Below are 17,508 nucleotides of genomic sequence, written 5' to 3'. Positions count from 1 at the left end.
CCCATGAGAATAATGCCAATTTTTAAATGAATAGGGGTTTTTTTTGACAAATTCAAAGCACTGTGGGAAATGTTGCTACGGTAACTTTTGCACATGCACCTGCTGATATGCACTGAAATGCAGGAATTCCACAATATAAAAATCATTCCTCTTGAATAGAATTTGAATCCAGATCTCTTGACAGTTGGCAAGTGCATTAACCATTTAAGCCACCGAAGCATCCTCTTATACTGTAAATTTTTAAGGGGTTTGTTTTTTTTATCCTCCTTTGATCTGCTTTCAACAAGTTAAGAATTGGTTAACTCACTGCCTCACTCCATAAAACATTAGATTTATCCCAAATCATCAAATTCCCTTGGGTCATAGCAGTGTCATACCATTTTAATTGTAATAGTATAACTTTCATAGTGCTTCTCAGTGAAGTGGGACAATAAGAGCATTCCTTTATTTATTTAATAAACAAAAATATGTGGATACCAAAAGTGGGGATCTAATGAAATCACTTTCTCCTACCAGAAAGTGGTAGATTTACTCCATTTAATCAGACCCTAGGGGATCAACAGCCATACCTTGTTATTAACTATTACATTGTGGCTTTCACTATGCTTCTCTGTGCAGTAGCACAAAAATGATATCCTCCGGCATAATTTTACTAAAGCTAGAGCCAAATCATTTTCTCCCACCCCAAATGGTTGATTCAACCCCTTTAATGGAAATCCTATGGTCCATTTTCAAAATAGTATTTTTTTTTAATTTATCTCTTTTTACTATTTAATAGTTAATTTTCATAACAACTTTTAACGTAGTGTTTATGTAACTCACAAACTTTTAAGCACTCAAAAATTTTTTATATCATTTAAACTTAACCCAACCTAACGTGAAACATTTTTAACTCAAAATTTTGGCTAAATTTCAGAATAGCTTACAATATTTAATCTGTATACAAATTTTATGGAAAAATTTTTCAGAACAAAATGACGGCAAAAATTGAAAATAATACTCTTGTAAAATATTCACGTACAATGCATTTTGAGCATTTTTGCCGCCCCTGAAAAATTTTCCAAATGATAAAACCTAGATACCATAAATCTGAAACTTGAAATACCTTAAGATGCTGAGTTTCATGAAAATCCTTAGAGCCTTAAAAAATGACCCGCTCATATTGTAGTGCAGGATAAAAAGTTGATTTTTATTTTCTTGTAAAGGGAAATTTTTTCATCCATTGCATTGAATTGGGCTTCAAATTTTGCAAAACATGCAGTCCAACATTGAATAAGAATAACCAAAATTTAAGCTTTTTGGCCATCATTAATTGATCAAATTAGTCTCCTGGGTAACACTAAAAAATATGCATCAACACTTTTTCTCCTGAATGTGCAGCCTCAAATATCCTTGCAGAACAGTTAAGGTAGTACAGTATTATTTTGAGTGTCATAAATAATATTATAAATATTATTTATGCAGTATTCCCTGGAAAACTTATTTTACCAATGAAATCATGATTTGTGAGCTTGTTGTCTGGAGTCACCATAAAAACAATTAAATATTATTTAAATGAAAAATATAGTTAATGGAGAACATTTTTGAAAGAAGGAACCCCAGCCCACTCTTAGTTCTTGTTCCTTAACTTTTAGTAAATTATTGAGGAATTCATTAGGCATTAAATTTATTTCCATTGAATGAAAATGATATTTTAGCAGTGCTTTCTATGTGACCTTTCTGTGTGAAATAGATAAAATTTGTTCCTTTTATATAGTTAGTGTATTGATGTAACAGAAAAATGGGAAGCCTGCATTAATTAAGCAAAGAATGACTGATAGAGTGAACATCCTGAATAAACAAACTTTGTCCAGTAAAGTTTCACCAGCTCCAGCCAAGTAAAATGAAATAGTTCTTTCACTTCATGGGTGGACCTATGTGCATACAATAAAATAATAAGGGTGTGAAATAAAAATAAATAGAGTCCTTATTGACACTTCAGATTCTATATAATAATTAATGCGTGCTCACACAGCAAAATGTTATCCATTGTATATCAAATGTATCCCTCTTTTGCCTCTTTAAATCCCTCTTTGAAGTATGTGATTCAATGGCTTTAAATTTTTGTTGTGTGATTTTGCTGTTGTCTTTGGAGCAGATTTAGGTTGCAGTGGAGACTATTCTCTTTGCTTCCTTGGTGGACATAAAATAGAGAGGGATTCTGGTGAAAGTCAGTCCATGAATAATATTTTAACTCACTGCATTGGTTGCAGAAATGAAAGGAAGAGAGGCACCAAATGTGAGCAAATCCAAGACCATTTTATTATGGACATTGGAGCTTTTAAGAATGAACTTTATGTTTACCCAGTGACAAAGATAAAAAATACATCCTAAATGTCTAATTGTCAAAAGTTTAATGTGTATTTTTAAAATATAAATGTTTCACTTTAATTTCTCTTGCATACATTTTACTGCATTTCAAATTTTTTTGAAAACTCCGTTCATGGGAATTTTTTATTTCATTATTAGTGCCCTGTTTGTAATTTATTGTGAGAAGTACTATCACAATCCATAAATGTAGTTTTAAATAAGAGAATATTAATATGGTGCAAAAATTTTGTTTTGATAGACTTGTTAATATTTAATTTGAAGTGTCATGGGAAATCAAGATGTTTATAATTTTTATGGCAATCTGGAAAACATATGCTTTACATACTTTTTTCTGTATTGTAAGTACACCAACTGTTGTTTTAATAAATTATATTTTTTCATAAAATAAAAATATAATAAAAACATTAAAAGTAAATATTTTCTTAAATATATTTGCCGTGTCCTACTGTATGTATTTTTGTGTCCGTGATTATTTTAAACTAAACTTAATTATAGTACAACTTGAACCATCTTAATATTAAATTTAAATTGATTAAGGTAATTGAAATTCCATTTCTATTCATTTAACTTGCATAAGTTAAATAACGTTTACTTGAAAGTTGATTTAAAAGTACCATAAGTCTTTACCTTAAATGAAAGTACGTAGATTATAGGTAAATTTTCTTGCAAAATTATTAATTGTAATTATTAGTGCTTAAATTTTAAAGATTAAATTTACACTCATGATTTTACCTGTCTTTTAATTGAATATTGTCTCCATGACTCCATATTGTCTCCATGGTAGCAACAAATTTCATAATTTCCATTCAACTTAGAATGAGGCAATACCCATAATGTTCTTGAACAGTCGCTGAACACAGTTAGAGGATGTTTTGTATTCTTTAGCATGTATTTGTTGAAATGTGTTTGCAATCAATATAAGCTATGATAGTTCCATGATCTAAAGGCAGATATTGAGTTTTGGAAACTTTTTGCCCTGCCCGCATTCCTGAAGATTTATGGTCACTGGCAGTGGTACTACTTTGTTAGTGATGGTGACGGTTATGACAGGGATCAGCTTTTGTGGTGAAAGTGGAAAGTTCTGTTACTGCCAGACTGCTGTAGAACTACAGGTGTAACTTCACTCCTTGTAGTTTTCATGGCCTTTTTCCTTTTATGTTAATGTGCTTGGCATCAAATAATTTGCAGATCCACTAACTGACATAATCATGAAATGGGAAATCAAATCTTAGGCATCAATCTCATTCAAACCCAATAACTCTCCAAAAAAATGTTTATAAGAAGGTGGTGTCTCTTTTGGTAATAATTTTCAGGCATTTTGTGAATAATGGAAACAATATTGAAGTTCTAAAGCCAAGCCTTTCAAAAACAACTCTGCTCTGCTGTATAGTGTCAGACAGGATGAAACACTCACCAAACTGATTGGTAGGTAGGAACTTTTCATTTGAAAGTAGTTTTCTATATTTGAAAAAAGTGAAATGCCACATGATGACTGCTCCTTAAGATACATGTTTTTTATCCAGGCATGCTTCTTTCCCGTTGACTTACATTCTTCTACCATTTCAATAAAATTCTCGGTGAGGAAGTTAACCTAATTAACTCCTGTGGAATGCCACTTCATTGGAGTTTTTATGGTTGTAATGACAACTTATGAATTTGTCTATTTGATAATTAGATGTGTGCATAGATAAATAATACCATTATATGTTACAAGATCACTTAAGAGCAGGATATTTCTCAGATCACCTTTACTCTGCCTGCCTTTAATGTCTCCGGACCAGGGGTAGACTGGCCCAGTGGGACACTGGGAGTTTCCTAGTAGGCTGTCCTACGAAGGGCCAAAATATTTTACACATCCCCATAAAAATTGAGAAGAGCTTCTCCTCCAAATTTCCAGGCTTATTTTGCTAGCCAGTCCACCTTTTCTCCTGACTTATCCTCAGTAATCTATGTATTTGAAAAATTGAGAAGGTTGACAGTGAAAAACATTATTTAAGTTGACCAAGAATCAAAACTAAAACTTGCATTTTCTAATTAATTCAGTACCGATACCAAGATTTCCTCATTCACTGTTGATCAGGGCTTAGGTATGCCTGCATTTGTCATGGCAAACAATTTTTTATTCACTGTGGATCTCCAGCATTTTTTTGCTCATTAATTTGCTATACTAAAATGTTGTTTGGATTCTAAGAAACTGGGGGAGATGCCATGAGAGTAACTTATTGATGGATCATCTGCTATATGTGCATTACAATGCAACAATTTCAGAGTAATAATCATTCACCGTGACTGGAATTTGGACCCAGATCCCTCTATGTCCAGCCGAATACTCAAGCCAGTTAAGCATCCTCTTACACTCCAAATTTTTGGGGGCTTTGCAGGAGCAAAATGTTGTGATGAAATACCGTACGTACAATGTCACAGACATTCATAGTCGTGCGTGATGCGCCACAGTCCACGAGGTCAAAGCCAACTTTAAACACTAAGGGTGTTTTACCTTTGACAAATTCCAATTAACTGCGGGAGATGCCATGACAGTAACTTATGAATGCTTGTGACATTGTATGTATGAAATTTCATCACAACATCTTGCTCCTCTAAGCCCCCAAAATTTCTTAAGATTGATAAATCTTGTCTCTTTATTGCATATTAGATTAAGTGATTTAAGCAGGATATTGATAAACATGTAGTAACCTCATACTCACAGGGGACTTTAGTCATCAGTGAAGTTATGTGTATGGTTGCATCTTCTCTTAATTTCTGATGGCGACTAAAAATATTGTAATCAGCCTGGTGTCATTCCTGCGGACATTTTCTTTTTGAGTGAAATTTCTAATGAATTTCTCATTCTAAAGATAGTACTTAGGAGATTTTTGGTATTGCCTTCAGGGCAATATTATGGGACACTCTGCTGTGTAGTTTTGTTACGAATGGCTGATATTTATTTCATTCCTATGACATTGAGCCTTAGATACATCTCTGCTGGTATCTAAGAAATTTACAAAATATTTTTTGAAATATCAAACCCAGATTACAGGATATCCAATTATTGATTCCTCTTTGGTTAATTGAAGAAATGTGCTTGAGAGTTCAAGGAATCTGTAAACAGGAAAGAATAAATGAACAGAATTTGGCTTGGCCAAATTTATTTTGGAATAAGAGGCAAAGTACACATCGATCTGCTCTTAAGAAGGCTAGTTGATGCATTTCATCACACTCTGTGGCATGGGAGGGGGGGGGTTCAAATGGAATTTCATATATGATTAAAAAAAGATAGGGTAGTTGCAAGAAAGGAGTTAGTCTTTTAAAAGGACCAGGAGAAGTAATAGGGTGGACATAAGAGCGGTTGAGGAGTTGAATGAGAGCCCAGCTCAATGAAGTTATGTACATGAAATTTATGCTTACCTTGCACAGATCTGTACTGGAATATTAATTGTTCACTTATTGTCTACATTTTCAGCTTATAATTCCAGCCATAATTATTACATTTTTCAATATCAATTCCATGTTAACAAACTTGAATTCTGTATTCCCCCCCTAACACTTGAAAACAAAGTTTATCCTTTAATTATTTTGAAGCCGAAGTTGTATGTACATCTCTTGCATAGCAGTATTATATGGTCTGTTTCTGTCTTCTATATCAGTGCTATTTTTTGTTAATCTTCTTAGGTCTTCTGTCTAAAACTTGTCTATATACAGATGTAAATACATGTGCATACTTTCTTACCTACGTGTTACATAATATGTGAGCAATGGATATATGGTGGTGCATCAAATATGCTTCTTATTTTTCTTATAATAAACTTCTTGTGTTTCTTACTCTTCTGCACTCTGTAATCCACATTTTCTGTAGATACTTACCTTAATAAATCTTTATACATTGTATAATGAAAAACTCTTTAATATGTGCTGTTAAGTAAATACATTTTTTTCCTGGCGTGAGTTCTATTATGGGACTAATCATAAATTAATGAAATAAAATAAGTAATCTCTCAGTCTGAGAGTACCTAATTAAGAAAAGGTTGTTCAAAATTTTCAATAATAGATGAATATTAATAGAGAATGTTTTTGTTATAACCTCCTTGTATATCTTGATCAGGCTTGTGGAAAGAAATATGGGGAAATGGTGAATGAAGAAATGAGACATTGATTTTTATTGTAACAAATTATTTGCCATAAACATTTCATAACCATTTTCCTAAGTTTTCATTCAGAGATAAAACTTTTATGTACATTATTGTAAAACTCAACAAACGTTATTGCTTTCTTCTTTGAGATGCACATGATCTAATTATGTATGAAGTAATGGGTTTATAAAACTTGAAATCCATTTAGTATTGAAGGAATTAAAAATTTATACAATGAATATAAAGTTACATTCATAGTTTTAAAAAGATTTCTATTATCCAGAATTAATAATCTTCACTGAGGTTCTAACTGAAGCTGACTAACATGTAGGTACTATCATTCATGGGTTTGAATTATTATAAAATAAAAAAATTAAAAGAAATATTTAAGCTATATGTTAAATTAAATGCTAATGATAAAGTTTAAATCAAAATTTTGAAATTTACATTTTTAATTCTGAACAATAATAAGAACAACAAATTCAACATTTTTTTTGTTAATATTACAATTAGATCATTCATGAAAGTGAATCACAATCATCTTGACACACAAAAAGTATCCACTCACAGTTGTAATTACAACTATAAAATTTGTTGACAGTCATATATGTCCAACTCCATGCTATATCATTCATATTATTCCTTTCAAAATTTAGTCATGGATAAAAATGTAGTTATTTATTTTTTTCTCTTCGGTGATGAATACTGCCATTTTGAAATATTCTCGAGTAAAATTAATTTCTCCCAATGTCTGAGTTATTTAAATGAACATGCATTTGAAAAACTAATTATAATAGGGGTAAAAATATAAAAATCAATTGGTGGTGTTAGACTCAAAACCTTTCAATCATCAGGAAGTATAAGCAGTCGCGTGGAATTGCTTTTGTAGAGATAAAAATTCTCTTCTTTGCAGCTATAATTTACATGTACTTGCGAGTGCACTTCAAGGGCTGGGCATGTTTGAATATAAATATTGAAAAACATTTTGAAGTAAGCAGACCAATCAAATGAGTATGATAGGTTTTATGAACCTTTGAATTCGTAGCTTGACTTAGACACTGTCATTTCTAGTACTTGGAAGCAAATGTGAGGCTTATTTAGGACAGCTCTTTACTGTCATTTTCTTTGGTCTGAGTGTACGTATGTTGTTGAGTAATATGAACATCAATATATTTATTTTTGATAAATGTACCTAATTTGTTTTCTAGTTGGTTTTTTTACTTTATGTACATCCATATATATGAAGTAGTTGCATTCACAATACTTTTAGTTCTTAAGGTGCTTGAGTCAAGACTGTGTTGCTTTCTTGCCATGAAAAAAACTTAGGCACCATATTTACTCATGGATCAGACCACAAAAAAATGTTTTCTGTGCTAAAAAATACTCATGATACAGGAATATGATACTTTATGACTATGCACATCATGTTACAAGTTGGAATATCTGTTAGAGAAAATGCAGTGGAATGTCATTTTGGTACTGCATCTCTATTATAGAAATACTGGAATAGATTTTGAATTGTAAAGTTGAACTGATGTCACAATTTTTTAGCAAGTAGGGCAAAGGGAAGGGGTTCAAGTGAATTATGAACCCATATTTCACATAGAGAGAGGTGATAATTACAAGCATTCAAAGAAAAATCATTTACCTGCTCTGATTTCTGATAAGCCACTAATATTTTATTTAGAATGAAATACACCCAACTTCTGAACAATAACTTATCCTTTTGGGCAGTGTTTCATTATGCACTATGCTGAGGCAAATTGCATATTTATATTATGATAAATGCTATATTTTAAACAAATTACTTCTTAACTTTCTTTAGCTGGAAGAAGTTTCTAAAGTTTAAAGTTTCTTTTACTCATTGATGGAATTATGATGTTAGAAATTTGTTGTGAAAGTGTACCTAATTTATTTTTAAACCGCCATTTCCGCTATATTTTTTGTATGTTTTATTGGTGGGCATGAGGGTCAAAGTAATAATGAAAATTATGTAGTGATTGCTTTCGGAGTTATGTGGTAAATGAAATATTTTTCATGAAAACGTTTTGAAACCTCGTAAATATTTTAACGGGAACTTAGAAGTATCATGTGTTTTGCATTATTTTATGAGACTTTTTTTGCTCTCTTATTTAAATTTCAACATTTAAAATTTCCTGGGCAGTGATAAAATTGAACTTGAGTTCATATGACGGTAATAACAAAAATTAGTCCAATGAACTTAATATTTCAGTCATAACATTTTGTGAGTGCAGGTTATCTGTAGAATAATAATACCTTTTACTCAATGACAATTAACCAGTTCAGATGCCATCAATCAGGCATACGTTACATAAACTTTAAGTAATTTAAGATTGCTTTTGAATTATTGTAAGTTTAATAAGGTTTTCTCTGTTAAGGTGGCGATAGTAATCAAAAGTGATGGTGAGTTAATACTAAGTGCATATGAAGGTCAGCCCAGCAGGGGAACTCATCTAATTCAAGCTAATATTGTGAAATTTTTTTGATTTGACTGCATATTTACGAGTCCGCTTTATATCCATATTGTCAATGAATGCATAATTTTCCTGCCTATTAAAAATGAGTACATGGTGTAATTACTAATTGACTACATCCCAGGTCACCCATATCAGATGACAATTTTTACGGATACTGACTTTCAGTACGTGAATGATCAAATTAAATTTTTCAAAGTCTAATTAATTTTTTGAATAACTCACCATAACTATTACGGATCAATAATAAAGATATCTTTGTATAATGTTCAAAATATGAATAAATGCAGTTAAAGATGCAATTTTAAATGCAGTTTAAGATGTCTGTGTTACATATTATATCTTCTGTGCTCAATTAAGTTACAATTTTGTAATATGTAATAGTGTTCTTCTGAGGCACTATAACATCAGTGAATATTGATCTCCACTTGCCTAGATATGCCCGGACTTTACTTTGTTTATTTTTTTAGTATTTATAATATCAATAATGAGACCATCTATTAGCTTTAGAGGTAAATATGGGTTGTCAAGGTTATTGTTATCCACAAAAATATTCGTATTCCGCCAGCCAGTACAACAATATACTTGAGTGAAGATCTGATAAATTTTATTGACTCTAGAAAACATAACTAGTCTTTTATGATGATATCATGAGTATGATTTGTTTAAATTAGTTGTTATGGAAGAGGGTAGTAGTCACCTCTGAAATGAAGGAGCTCTCTTAGGAAGGGGGAAAGTTTTTAAGTATTGTTGTGTATATTAATCCTAAATCAGACATTGATGTCTGCATGTTTTTCTCATGCCAATTGCAAGTATATTTATGATTATGGACAAGTTTTAAAAATAGGCTAGATGAAAGAAAGCAGATGTTTGGAAATAGATAATCTGGTAATTTATCTCTTGAAAAACATTGATTTTTATTTTTTAAATTAAATGTTCAGCTTTGAAAAATGACATTTAGTGAATTTCCGTAAGTGTGAAGGGAGTTTATCATCCTCCTTGCATCTCATGGATCAGCCACTGATTAGCATTTGAGAGAAAATACTTTCAATTTCAAACTTAAATGTTCAAACTTATTTTCATATTTTCTTGTATTTTTCTGCAAATACCTTGACAGAATTGATTGTTCAAACAGGAATCAAAAATCAATTCTTTGCGAAATAATGTAGCTTACAAAAATAATTACATAGTCACTGATTTGGAGAGTAAGTCATCATGGCAGTATTCATTATGACAGGTTGTTCATTTGGACATAATTTTTCAAAGAATTGTATCATCACGGTGAATTTTTTATTCTGAGTTATTTGAAAACTTAAAATACCCAGTTGATGTTAAGAGTTTGATATTTATAATTAGCTTGTAATGCATAAAATAAATTGGTATTAATGTGTAAACCTAATATTGGGTATGGTTCAACGCTGCATGCCTCATCACGATTAATTACTTCCTGTCCTGGACATTCGATCAAAGGAAATATCAGGAAGCTCAAAAGATAGTTTTATACCTTTTAAGAGTTTAATATTTAGCTGAAGTAGATATGCAATAGAGAATGTTAACCATTGACGGTTATTAATGTTATCCAAAGAACATGGAAGTTGCTGCATCAATTGTTACATACTGAGCATTACTGGGGTGAGATTTTTTAAGTTGAGCTGTAACATGGGGACAATTAATCAGGAGTAGCCCATCAGGGGAATATCATAGTAAGGAGAAATGACGAGAGGATGAATGAATTCATTGACAAATTTAGCATGGAATTGGATATTTATTTACCAACAAAAACCCTCTTAGACAAAAGGTAGACTGTACAAATCAAGATATACTGTGATGTTTCAACAATGGACCAAATTCAAGAGTATTCAAGGCTTTCCTGTAATGGTTAAAACAACATAAACATTCAAATAAAAGACATTCATTAATATTTTCCCTGTATGCTGTAACAACATCATGGTTAAAGGTGACCACATTTTCTTATAATACTTCATTATTCAAGGTAATTTGTGAGCCCAAGGGTATATTGAGTTTGCATTGACAAGGTGATCTTTGTGATGTCACATTAACTTTAATGAGCATTTATGTTGGGAAAAAGATAAAAAACTATTTTATTTTCAATCTTCTTTCCAATTTATGCTTTATAACTAAAATAATGTGTTACTGTGCTAGAGACAATTTGTAAAGGTGCTACCCATTCTGGCTTATTTTTCCTAAAATATGAATTTGTTTATGACTGCCCCTTCTGGAATTCAGTATTCAAAGCTTTACACAGAACCTGGGCAAAATTGTTGGGAGGCACAAATTAATAACAGCAGTCAGTCTACAAAATATTAATGTCCTCTGACAAAATTCACTTTAAAATAACAACTTACTCAATCTCACTCATTCCACTCACTTCAACTGCCACAAATTATTTCTGACATTACAAATGTGCTTTCATAATTTACATTTCTTCTTTGGTTATATGCCTCAAAATTTTGAAACACTGAAAATTTTTGGTGCAAATGGGCCTGCTATGTGCTTCCATGGCATCAAGCATCATTTACCATTTATGTCTTACAAAAGGATCACTGAAACCTACTGTAAACTTCATCTGTTTAGTACTTGGGCTATGTACATTCCCACTGCAAACCATTTGGTGAAATAGAAAAAAATAACAAGCACCATTATTTTGCTCTTTTTTTTGCGTTCAGGGCACAAAACACTCTTTCCATACTATTATTTTTTTTGGAGGTCAGTAGAATTTGCATGATGGGACCAATGAGGGTACATCGTTGCTTCAAATAGTGGAGGGTCATCATTTGACCTTGGAAAAAAATCAACTCTTCCAATTGGAATTAAATCTTAAAGGGTAATTAACCCACACCACTTCTACTTACACTCACGTGTAAATTTAGTCCTAGTTAGATCGGCACTACTGCCAAGAGCCTGTCTCAGGGAGTCCCCTTTAGAGACGAGGATGATGAGGGAGAGTTTGAAACCCTCTCCTCTGTCCCCATCACTGAGGCATTTACCGTCACTGCGGCAGACGCACCACTATCACTAGTACCAACATCCACTTCGGTGCTGCCACCTATGGTGTTGTCCTCAGTGGTAACCACGGTGTTACCTTCTCTGTTGAGGGAGTTCATCATCTGCTCATTCTCCTTCCGAACTGGAAAAAATGAATTGAAGCATCATTTTATTTTTGTGTAATGCTGAGAGAGACCAAACAAATTATTTTCTAGATTTTTGCATTTTGAGGAAATGATGTTCAGGGCAGATAATTATTAAAGAAAACTATTGATTATTTTCTCTTAAACTTACTCTTGCTCCTATTAACTAAATGATCAAATTCCAATTTGTGAACTTTTTCAGACTACCCTTTTAACAAAATTTTATACTTAGTGGTTTAAAAACAAGTTGTTTCATGAGAGATTTTCTTTGGAGTTCATTAGGGTTAAAATTTCCTACTTTCTTTATTAAATGCCAACAGTGAATAATATACACCATATTTTTTATCGATTAATATTTCTGTACATAAGTTTGCCATGAAATAGGTACTTGGCTGTTGCTTGCAAGGGATAATGCATTTCTCTCCATTTTTATTTTATAAGACTCCAAATGGAAAGATAAAATGGGCTCCAAGGTGGCACACCATAATTTATTATTGAGCGGCTTCAAACCATTGGCTGAATACAATATATCATAACACTGGTGAACAATATGTTTATATACAATATTTAACAGTTTGAAGAGGTATCTTTTATTGATTGAACCTTTCTATCCATAATTCATAACGTCTGTTTACTCAACCAAATAAGCGTATGTTAGAATTTTCTATAGCATAACAAATAATAGAAATATTTTTTATGAGAACAGATTTTATATAGCAAGGTATTTCAATGATTGAGAATTTCAAATATTTATTTCCATGTATTTAGGGAAGTATAGAAGAGAAAGTCAATGTAATATTTCAAGGTCTTATATTTGCTTGTACCTAAGAATTCATTGAGTTGAGACTGATTATATGCATTTCACATTGTCCATCTTTTTATTCATGTCTGGGACATTCAAGTCCTTTGGCAGACTTCTTAGTGCTATCCCTGTTCTACACCCACCCTTTTGGAAGTTCTGTAGCATTTTTACAACCGTTTAAGTCAATTCACATAACTTGCCCAAGCTTTTCTTATCAACATGTATGATTAACTTAAATGGTACTCAGTCAAATTTTTCCAGTCATTCTTTAAGGCATCTAGTTTTGATTTCTCTATAGAATCACATTTCATCAATTTTAATCAGAAATTGGCTCTCATAATAAAAATAAAATTGCAATAAAGCGATTTCTTACAGTTCTTTAGGCTGCATCAACTTTTTATTTTTATTTGTTTTTATCCATTTTTTATATGTGCTTAATCATATTTTTCAATATTTTACATCTTTTCTATCCTTTGACTAACTGTTGTATGCCTGTGTTTTCTCTTTTCCTGTACAGGTATTTCTTGTATTTCTCATTTTGCCAATGGCTTCCTCATTACAGCTCCCTGTTTTCCTATCATTAACTACCTACACTTATTTTGCATCTGATGGTCTATTTAGAGTTTAACCCAATTATACTGTGTGGCTTTAGGTATAGCACTGAGAAATTCTGTTTAGCTAGTAATATTTCAGTATGATTAAACATATTTTATTACATAAAGAATTTTGATGATGATTGGCATATTTCAGAAGTGATGAGTGCCACACTGAGTGATAGAAGACAACATCTAATCGCATTCATGAGACTAGATGCTTCTCAAATGTTATCAGGTACTATATTTAAGCATTTGTGCTGTGTGACAGTGGGCCTGAGAAGCTTGGAGATGAAAATACCTTTCCTGCTGCAATGAAAACAAAATGAGGAAACCTCTTTCTTTTTAGACAATGACTGAAAACTTCTTATATTACTATGCGGGTCTTCTTATCAATCAGAGCATACAAACACTTAAAGAATTTCAAATTTTCTTTTTGAAGGGGATAATTCTACCCTGTGCGAGGAATCATCTGAATTATGGGCAGGAGGTATTACGACCATTTCAGAAGGTCTGATGCAAAGTTGAGAAAATGTGCCCTTATTAAATTCTTATTGTTTCCTTGAATTGTTACATTGTGGGCCAAATTCCTTATATCACAGTGATTTTGCTCTGTTTTCTCAATGCCATCAAAGTTTATCAGTCAATCTAAAAATTTAGTTGCAGCTCTCTCTACCATTATCTTTTTATTTTATCTCTTCTCTTTTTGTGTCTCCATACATTCATATACTATATCATTAACAATGAAACATAATCCATTTTCAAGGCTTTTTGACTAAGGTGAGATGCCTTGCTACACTTTTTATTCTTTCTTTAACGTGGCAAAGTGTACCTTGAATGAGGGTGAGTGCCCACAATAGTTTTTGGGGCAAAAAGTCAGCCATGCAGTCAGATTCCATCCATTTCTCAAAGGCATACCATGAATGTTCTACTGTAATTGTTTCAATAAATTATTTTGTCTGTTATTCTCTTTTGGAGGTTGTTGTGCCCATTAATGTGCTCTGCAAATTTGTATCATCTTCTTTGCTGTGTTTTCGGCAGTCTTATTTTGCATTAGCATTACTCATTATTCATACTTTTTTCTCAAATATGATTTGCTTGAAGCAGATGAGCTTTCACATTCTTCTTTCACTTTCGATCTGAATTCTTTTGGCAGCCAAAACCATAGTTGCAAATTTTTGTCTCTAGCTATCTCTGGGGTTGTAAAACATGATTTCAATTAGAAAATTAAGCTAAATTCATCCCAATAAAAATATCAAGGTGACAGTGGTCTCCACAGATTTTTCTGTTTGGAGAATAAGTAGGTGGTACAGTCAGAGGTTTTGTTATCTCTAAAGATGTGTACGGGCTAAATTTGAAGAGTTTGTGTTAAAAAAACGATCAACTCTAGCCTACCGTTTAGTTTCTCTCCAATCTTATTACTTTTGTTTTAGGCTCAGTCCTTTTCTTTTGAAAAGTGTGAGCGCATGCGGAGGGAAGATGTAGCCTGGTTATATCGTTCTTTAAGGGCTCACCGATGGAGTGTTTTATGATTCTCAACTTTCACTCCTTCACCCTTGTCCCATCGTGCTCAACCTGCCCTGCCGAAGTCAGTTCGGGCGGGCCTCTTCGGTGAATGTTAATCTTACTCCATCCTTACGTTCCGAACCCTTTTCGCCTCGTACTAAAGTCAATTTACATTTTAATATAAGATATTTTCGCTGTTCCACAATTTTTAGGAGATTTCTTTGTTATCCAAAAATGAAAATGGAATTTTCTTAGAAATTTCGAGCGGGATGGCCGGCAAACTGGGCGTCTTCGGTGAACATATTTCCGGTGTCACAGTTTTGCCGCGACGCTGTCTGAACTCTTTCCACCTCTTGCAGAAGGGAGGGAGGGGAGAAGTGGGGACCTTTTGTTTTCCTGATAATTTCGGCATTGGCTCGTGTAAACCCTTTGAAAGGCCCAGATCCCTACGGACCGAGTAGCTCTAGGCTCTTTAAAGCCGTAGCGCGAGGTGAGTGCTGTAGGCTAACCCAGAAGCCATTCATTAGACGACGAGCTGGGAGAGGGATTAGTGGAGTAATGTTGGGTATGGGAGAGGATTCAAGGCCTTGGCTGCTTCTTTCGCGGCAAGGGAAAAAAGCATCTCGGGACTAGAGAATATGGGGCCTACAAATAGCCGATAGAATATGTCTTCGAAGGTATTGTTTCATCCCATTTTTATAAATTCATATGACATTTTACCAAACAATACCTCTCCTAGATAATGCCTCAGTGGCCGTTGAAACCAGGGTCGCTTGGACTCAAATACACTGGACGAAGGCACTATTGTTCATTATAAATGGGAATTTTCAAATTTTATGGCACGTATTTTTAAACTTTTAAGTTTTTTCACCTCCAAAATTTTACCTTAGGTATGAGGGTAAAAAGAAACTTAACATTTCCACCATAAAGATTTAATATTTCACGACCATGGTTTCGATGCTGCGCATCATCATCAGGTAACGTAAATCAACATTTTTCAACTTATATAGTCAGGCTCCAAGAGGGGAGTAAGGGAGAGGAGAGGGGGTAAGGTAGGGCGAGTAAGGTAGAGGGGGTAGGTTGAGTTAAGGTGCAGCAGCCTATTAATGGTCTAGGGGAGGGGGAGGCTATGTATTGGAAGGTTACTGGCTCAAATTTGTGAAAGTTTATATTAATTAAGTGATCATTAAATGAAAAACACAATGTAACAATCCACTGTTCTTAGAAATAGCGGCGGAAAAAAAACAAACACATTGTGTTCTACATTTAATTAGAGGGGGAGTGTTTGTCTACAATGGTTTTACCTTTGTTAAGGGACGGTCGATGATCATCACTGCCTTGGTGGGGGTAGGGTTGGTACGGAAAGATATTGAAGCCTTTTAAGAATTTTAGAAGGGGGGACGGGAGAGGTATAATTAATTTCATTGACCAACTCAAACCTGTCAGACTGAAGGGATTTGCCAAATTTCCAACTCTTCCAAAGCATTCAACCTGCGTCCTTTCATTTCAGTGTGAAGAATGTCTGCTGTGAAGTTACTCGTGTGATTTTTATGTGAGAGGTGTTTGGCGAATTGGGGTATTTGTTGCCTTTCTTTGTAAAGCATGAACGGTGTTCTTTGATTCTAATATCGAATGTCCTCTCTGTCTGTCCAATATAGATGGCGTTGCAGTCCGCACAATTGAGTTTATAAACCCCGCTTTGTTGCATTATGCCAATTTTGTCTTTGGGTGAACCTAATATGTGCTTCTATTAACAAACAGCATTCTTTTTAAGGTTAAATGATGTCGTCTCGGTTACTATGGGGAGTAAATGGTATGAAAACAATACATTCCTCCTCGTTTCATCCCAAAAATTTGAAGGGGGAGGGGATTGGAACAAATGGAGTAACCGAGGAGAACTTTGATGATATTGCGCGGGTTTATAGACAAACATTCCAGGTGTCTCCGCGAATTATTTCGTAATCGAGACCATCCTATTAAGAGATTTGCGTATCGAAAGTATTGACGTCATCCCTGTGAGAGTCGTGGAGGAGTCATCCAGTCTTATTTCTGTATCTGAGGGTGTTGGGAATGGTAGAGGAGGGAAACCCGCTTTCCTCGTACTCCAAACTTGGGTCCATCTGCGCATATCCCAATTCTCGCATCAAAGTTACCCTTAACCATTCCCAGTTCCACTCCTTCGCAATCGGCACTTTCTAAACTTCGGTTGCTTTTTGAAACAAACCCTTTCAAGACTTTCAAAAACTGTTTTTGTACAAAAAAACCTTTAAAATTTCTGGTTGAAACCGTAACTTTTCCGTTCGCGGAGGCGAACTTAAAAGCGTTAGTGAAATTGTTTCATTGTGTGGGCCACCTAGCGTTCAAGCAAAAGTGAAAAAAAGACAGTGCTCCAATTGGTGTAGTATGTTTACCAATGGAATCTGATTAATTGTATAATATCGTTTTCTGTGGCAATCTTAGTCCACT

At 33.5% G+C, this 17,508-nt stretch overlaps 2 protein-coding genes across 3 annotated transcripts in view; one reads left to right on the top strand and one right to left on the bottom strand.

Moving 5' to 3' along the window:
* The window catches only part of LOC139689466 (nardilysin-like), a 44,218-nt gene extending 41,520 nt beyond the window's left edge, over nt 1–2,698 (top strand). Inside the window, exon 21 of the mRNA XM_071586600.1 lies at nt 2,138–2,698. Coding sequence (XP_071442701.1) covers nt 2,138–2,373 — 236 coding nt within the window. The 3' untranslated portion in view covers nt 2,374–2,698. The remainder of the gene's footprint in view (nt 1–2,137) is intronic.
* A 3,826-nt stretch (nt 2,699–6,524) lies between these two features.
* LOC139689492 (SKI family transcriptional corepressor 2-like) overlaps nt 6,525–17,508 on the bottom strand; it is a 151,421-nt gene continuing 140,437 nt past the window's right edge. Inside the window, exon 2 of one of the 2 annotated variants that reach the window (XM_071586646.1) lies at nt 6,525–12,140. In XM_071586646.1, the coding sequence (XP_071442747.1) occupies nt 11,920–12,140 (221 nt within the window). In that variant the 3' untranslated portion in view covers nt 6,525–11,919. The remainder of the gene's footprint in view (nt 12,141–17,508) is intronic. The other variant, XR_011701332.1, reaches the window with a different exon arrangement.

This window comes from Hetaerina americana, unplaced genomic scaffold, assembly GCF_022747635.1.
Source record: "Hetaerina americana unplaced genomic scaffold, ioHetAmer1.1.p SCAF_24, whole genome shotgun sequence".
NCBI classification, from domain to species: Eukaryota; Metazoa; Arthropoda; class Insecta; order Odonata; family Calopterygidae; genus Hetaerina; species Hetaerina americana.
The sequence above is the reverse complement of the archived record's forward strand: the minus strand, read 5'-3'. Positions and strand labels throughout refer to the sequence as shown.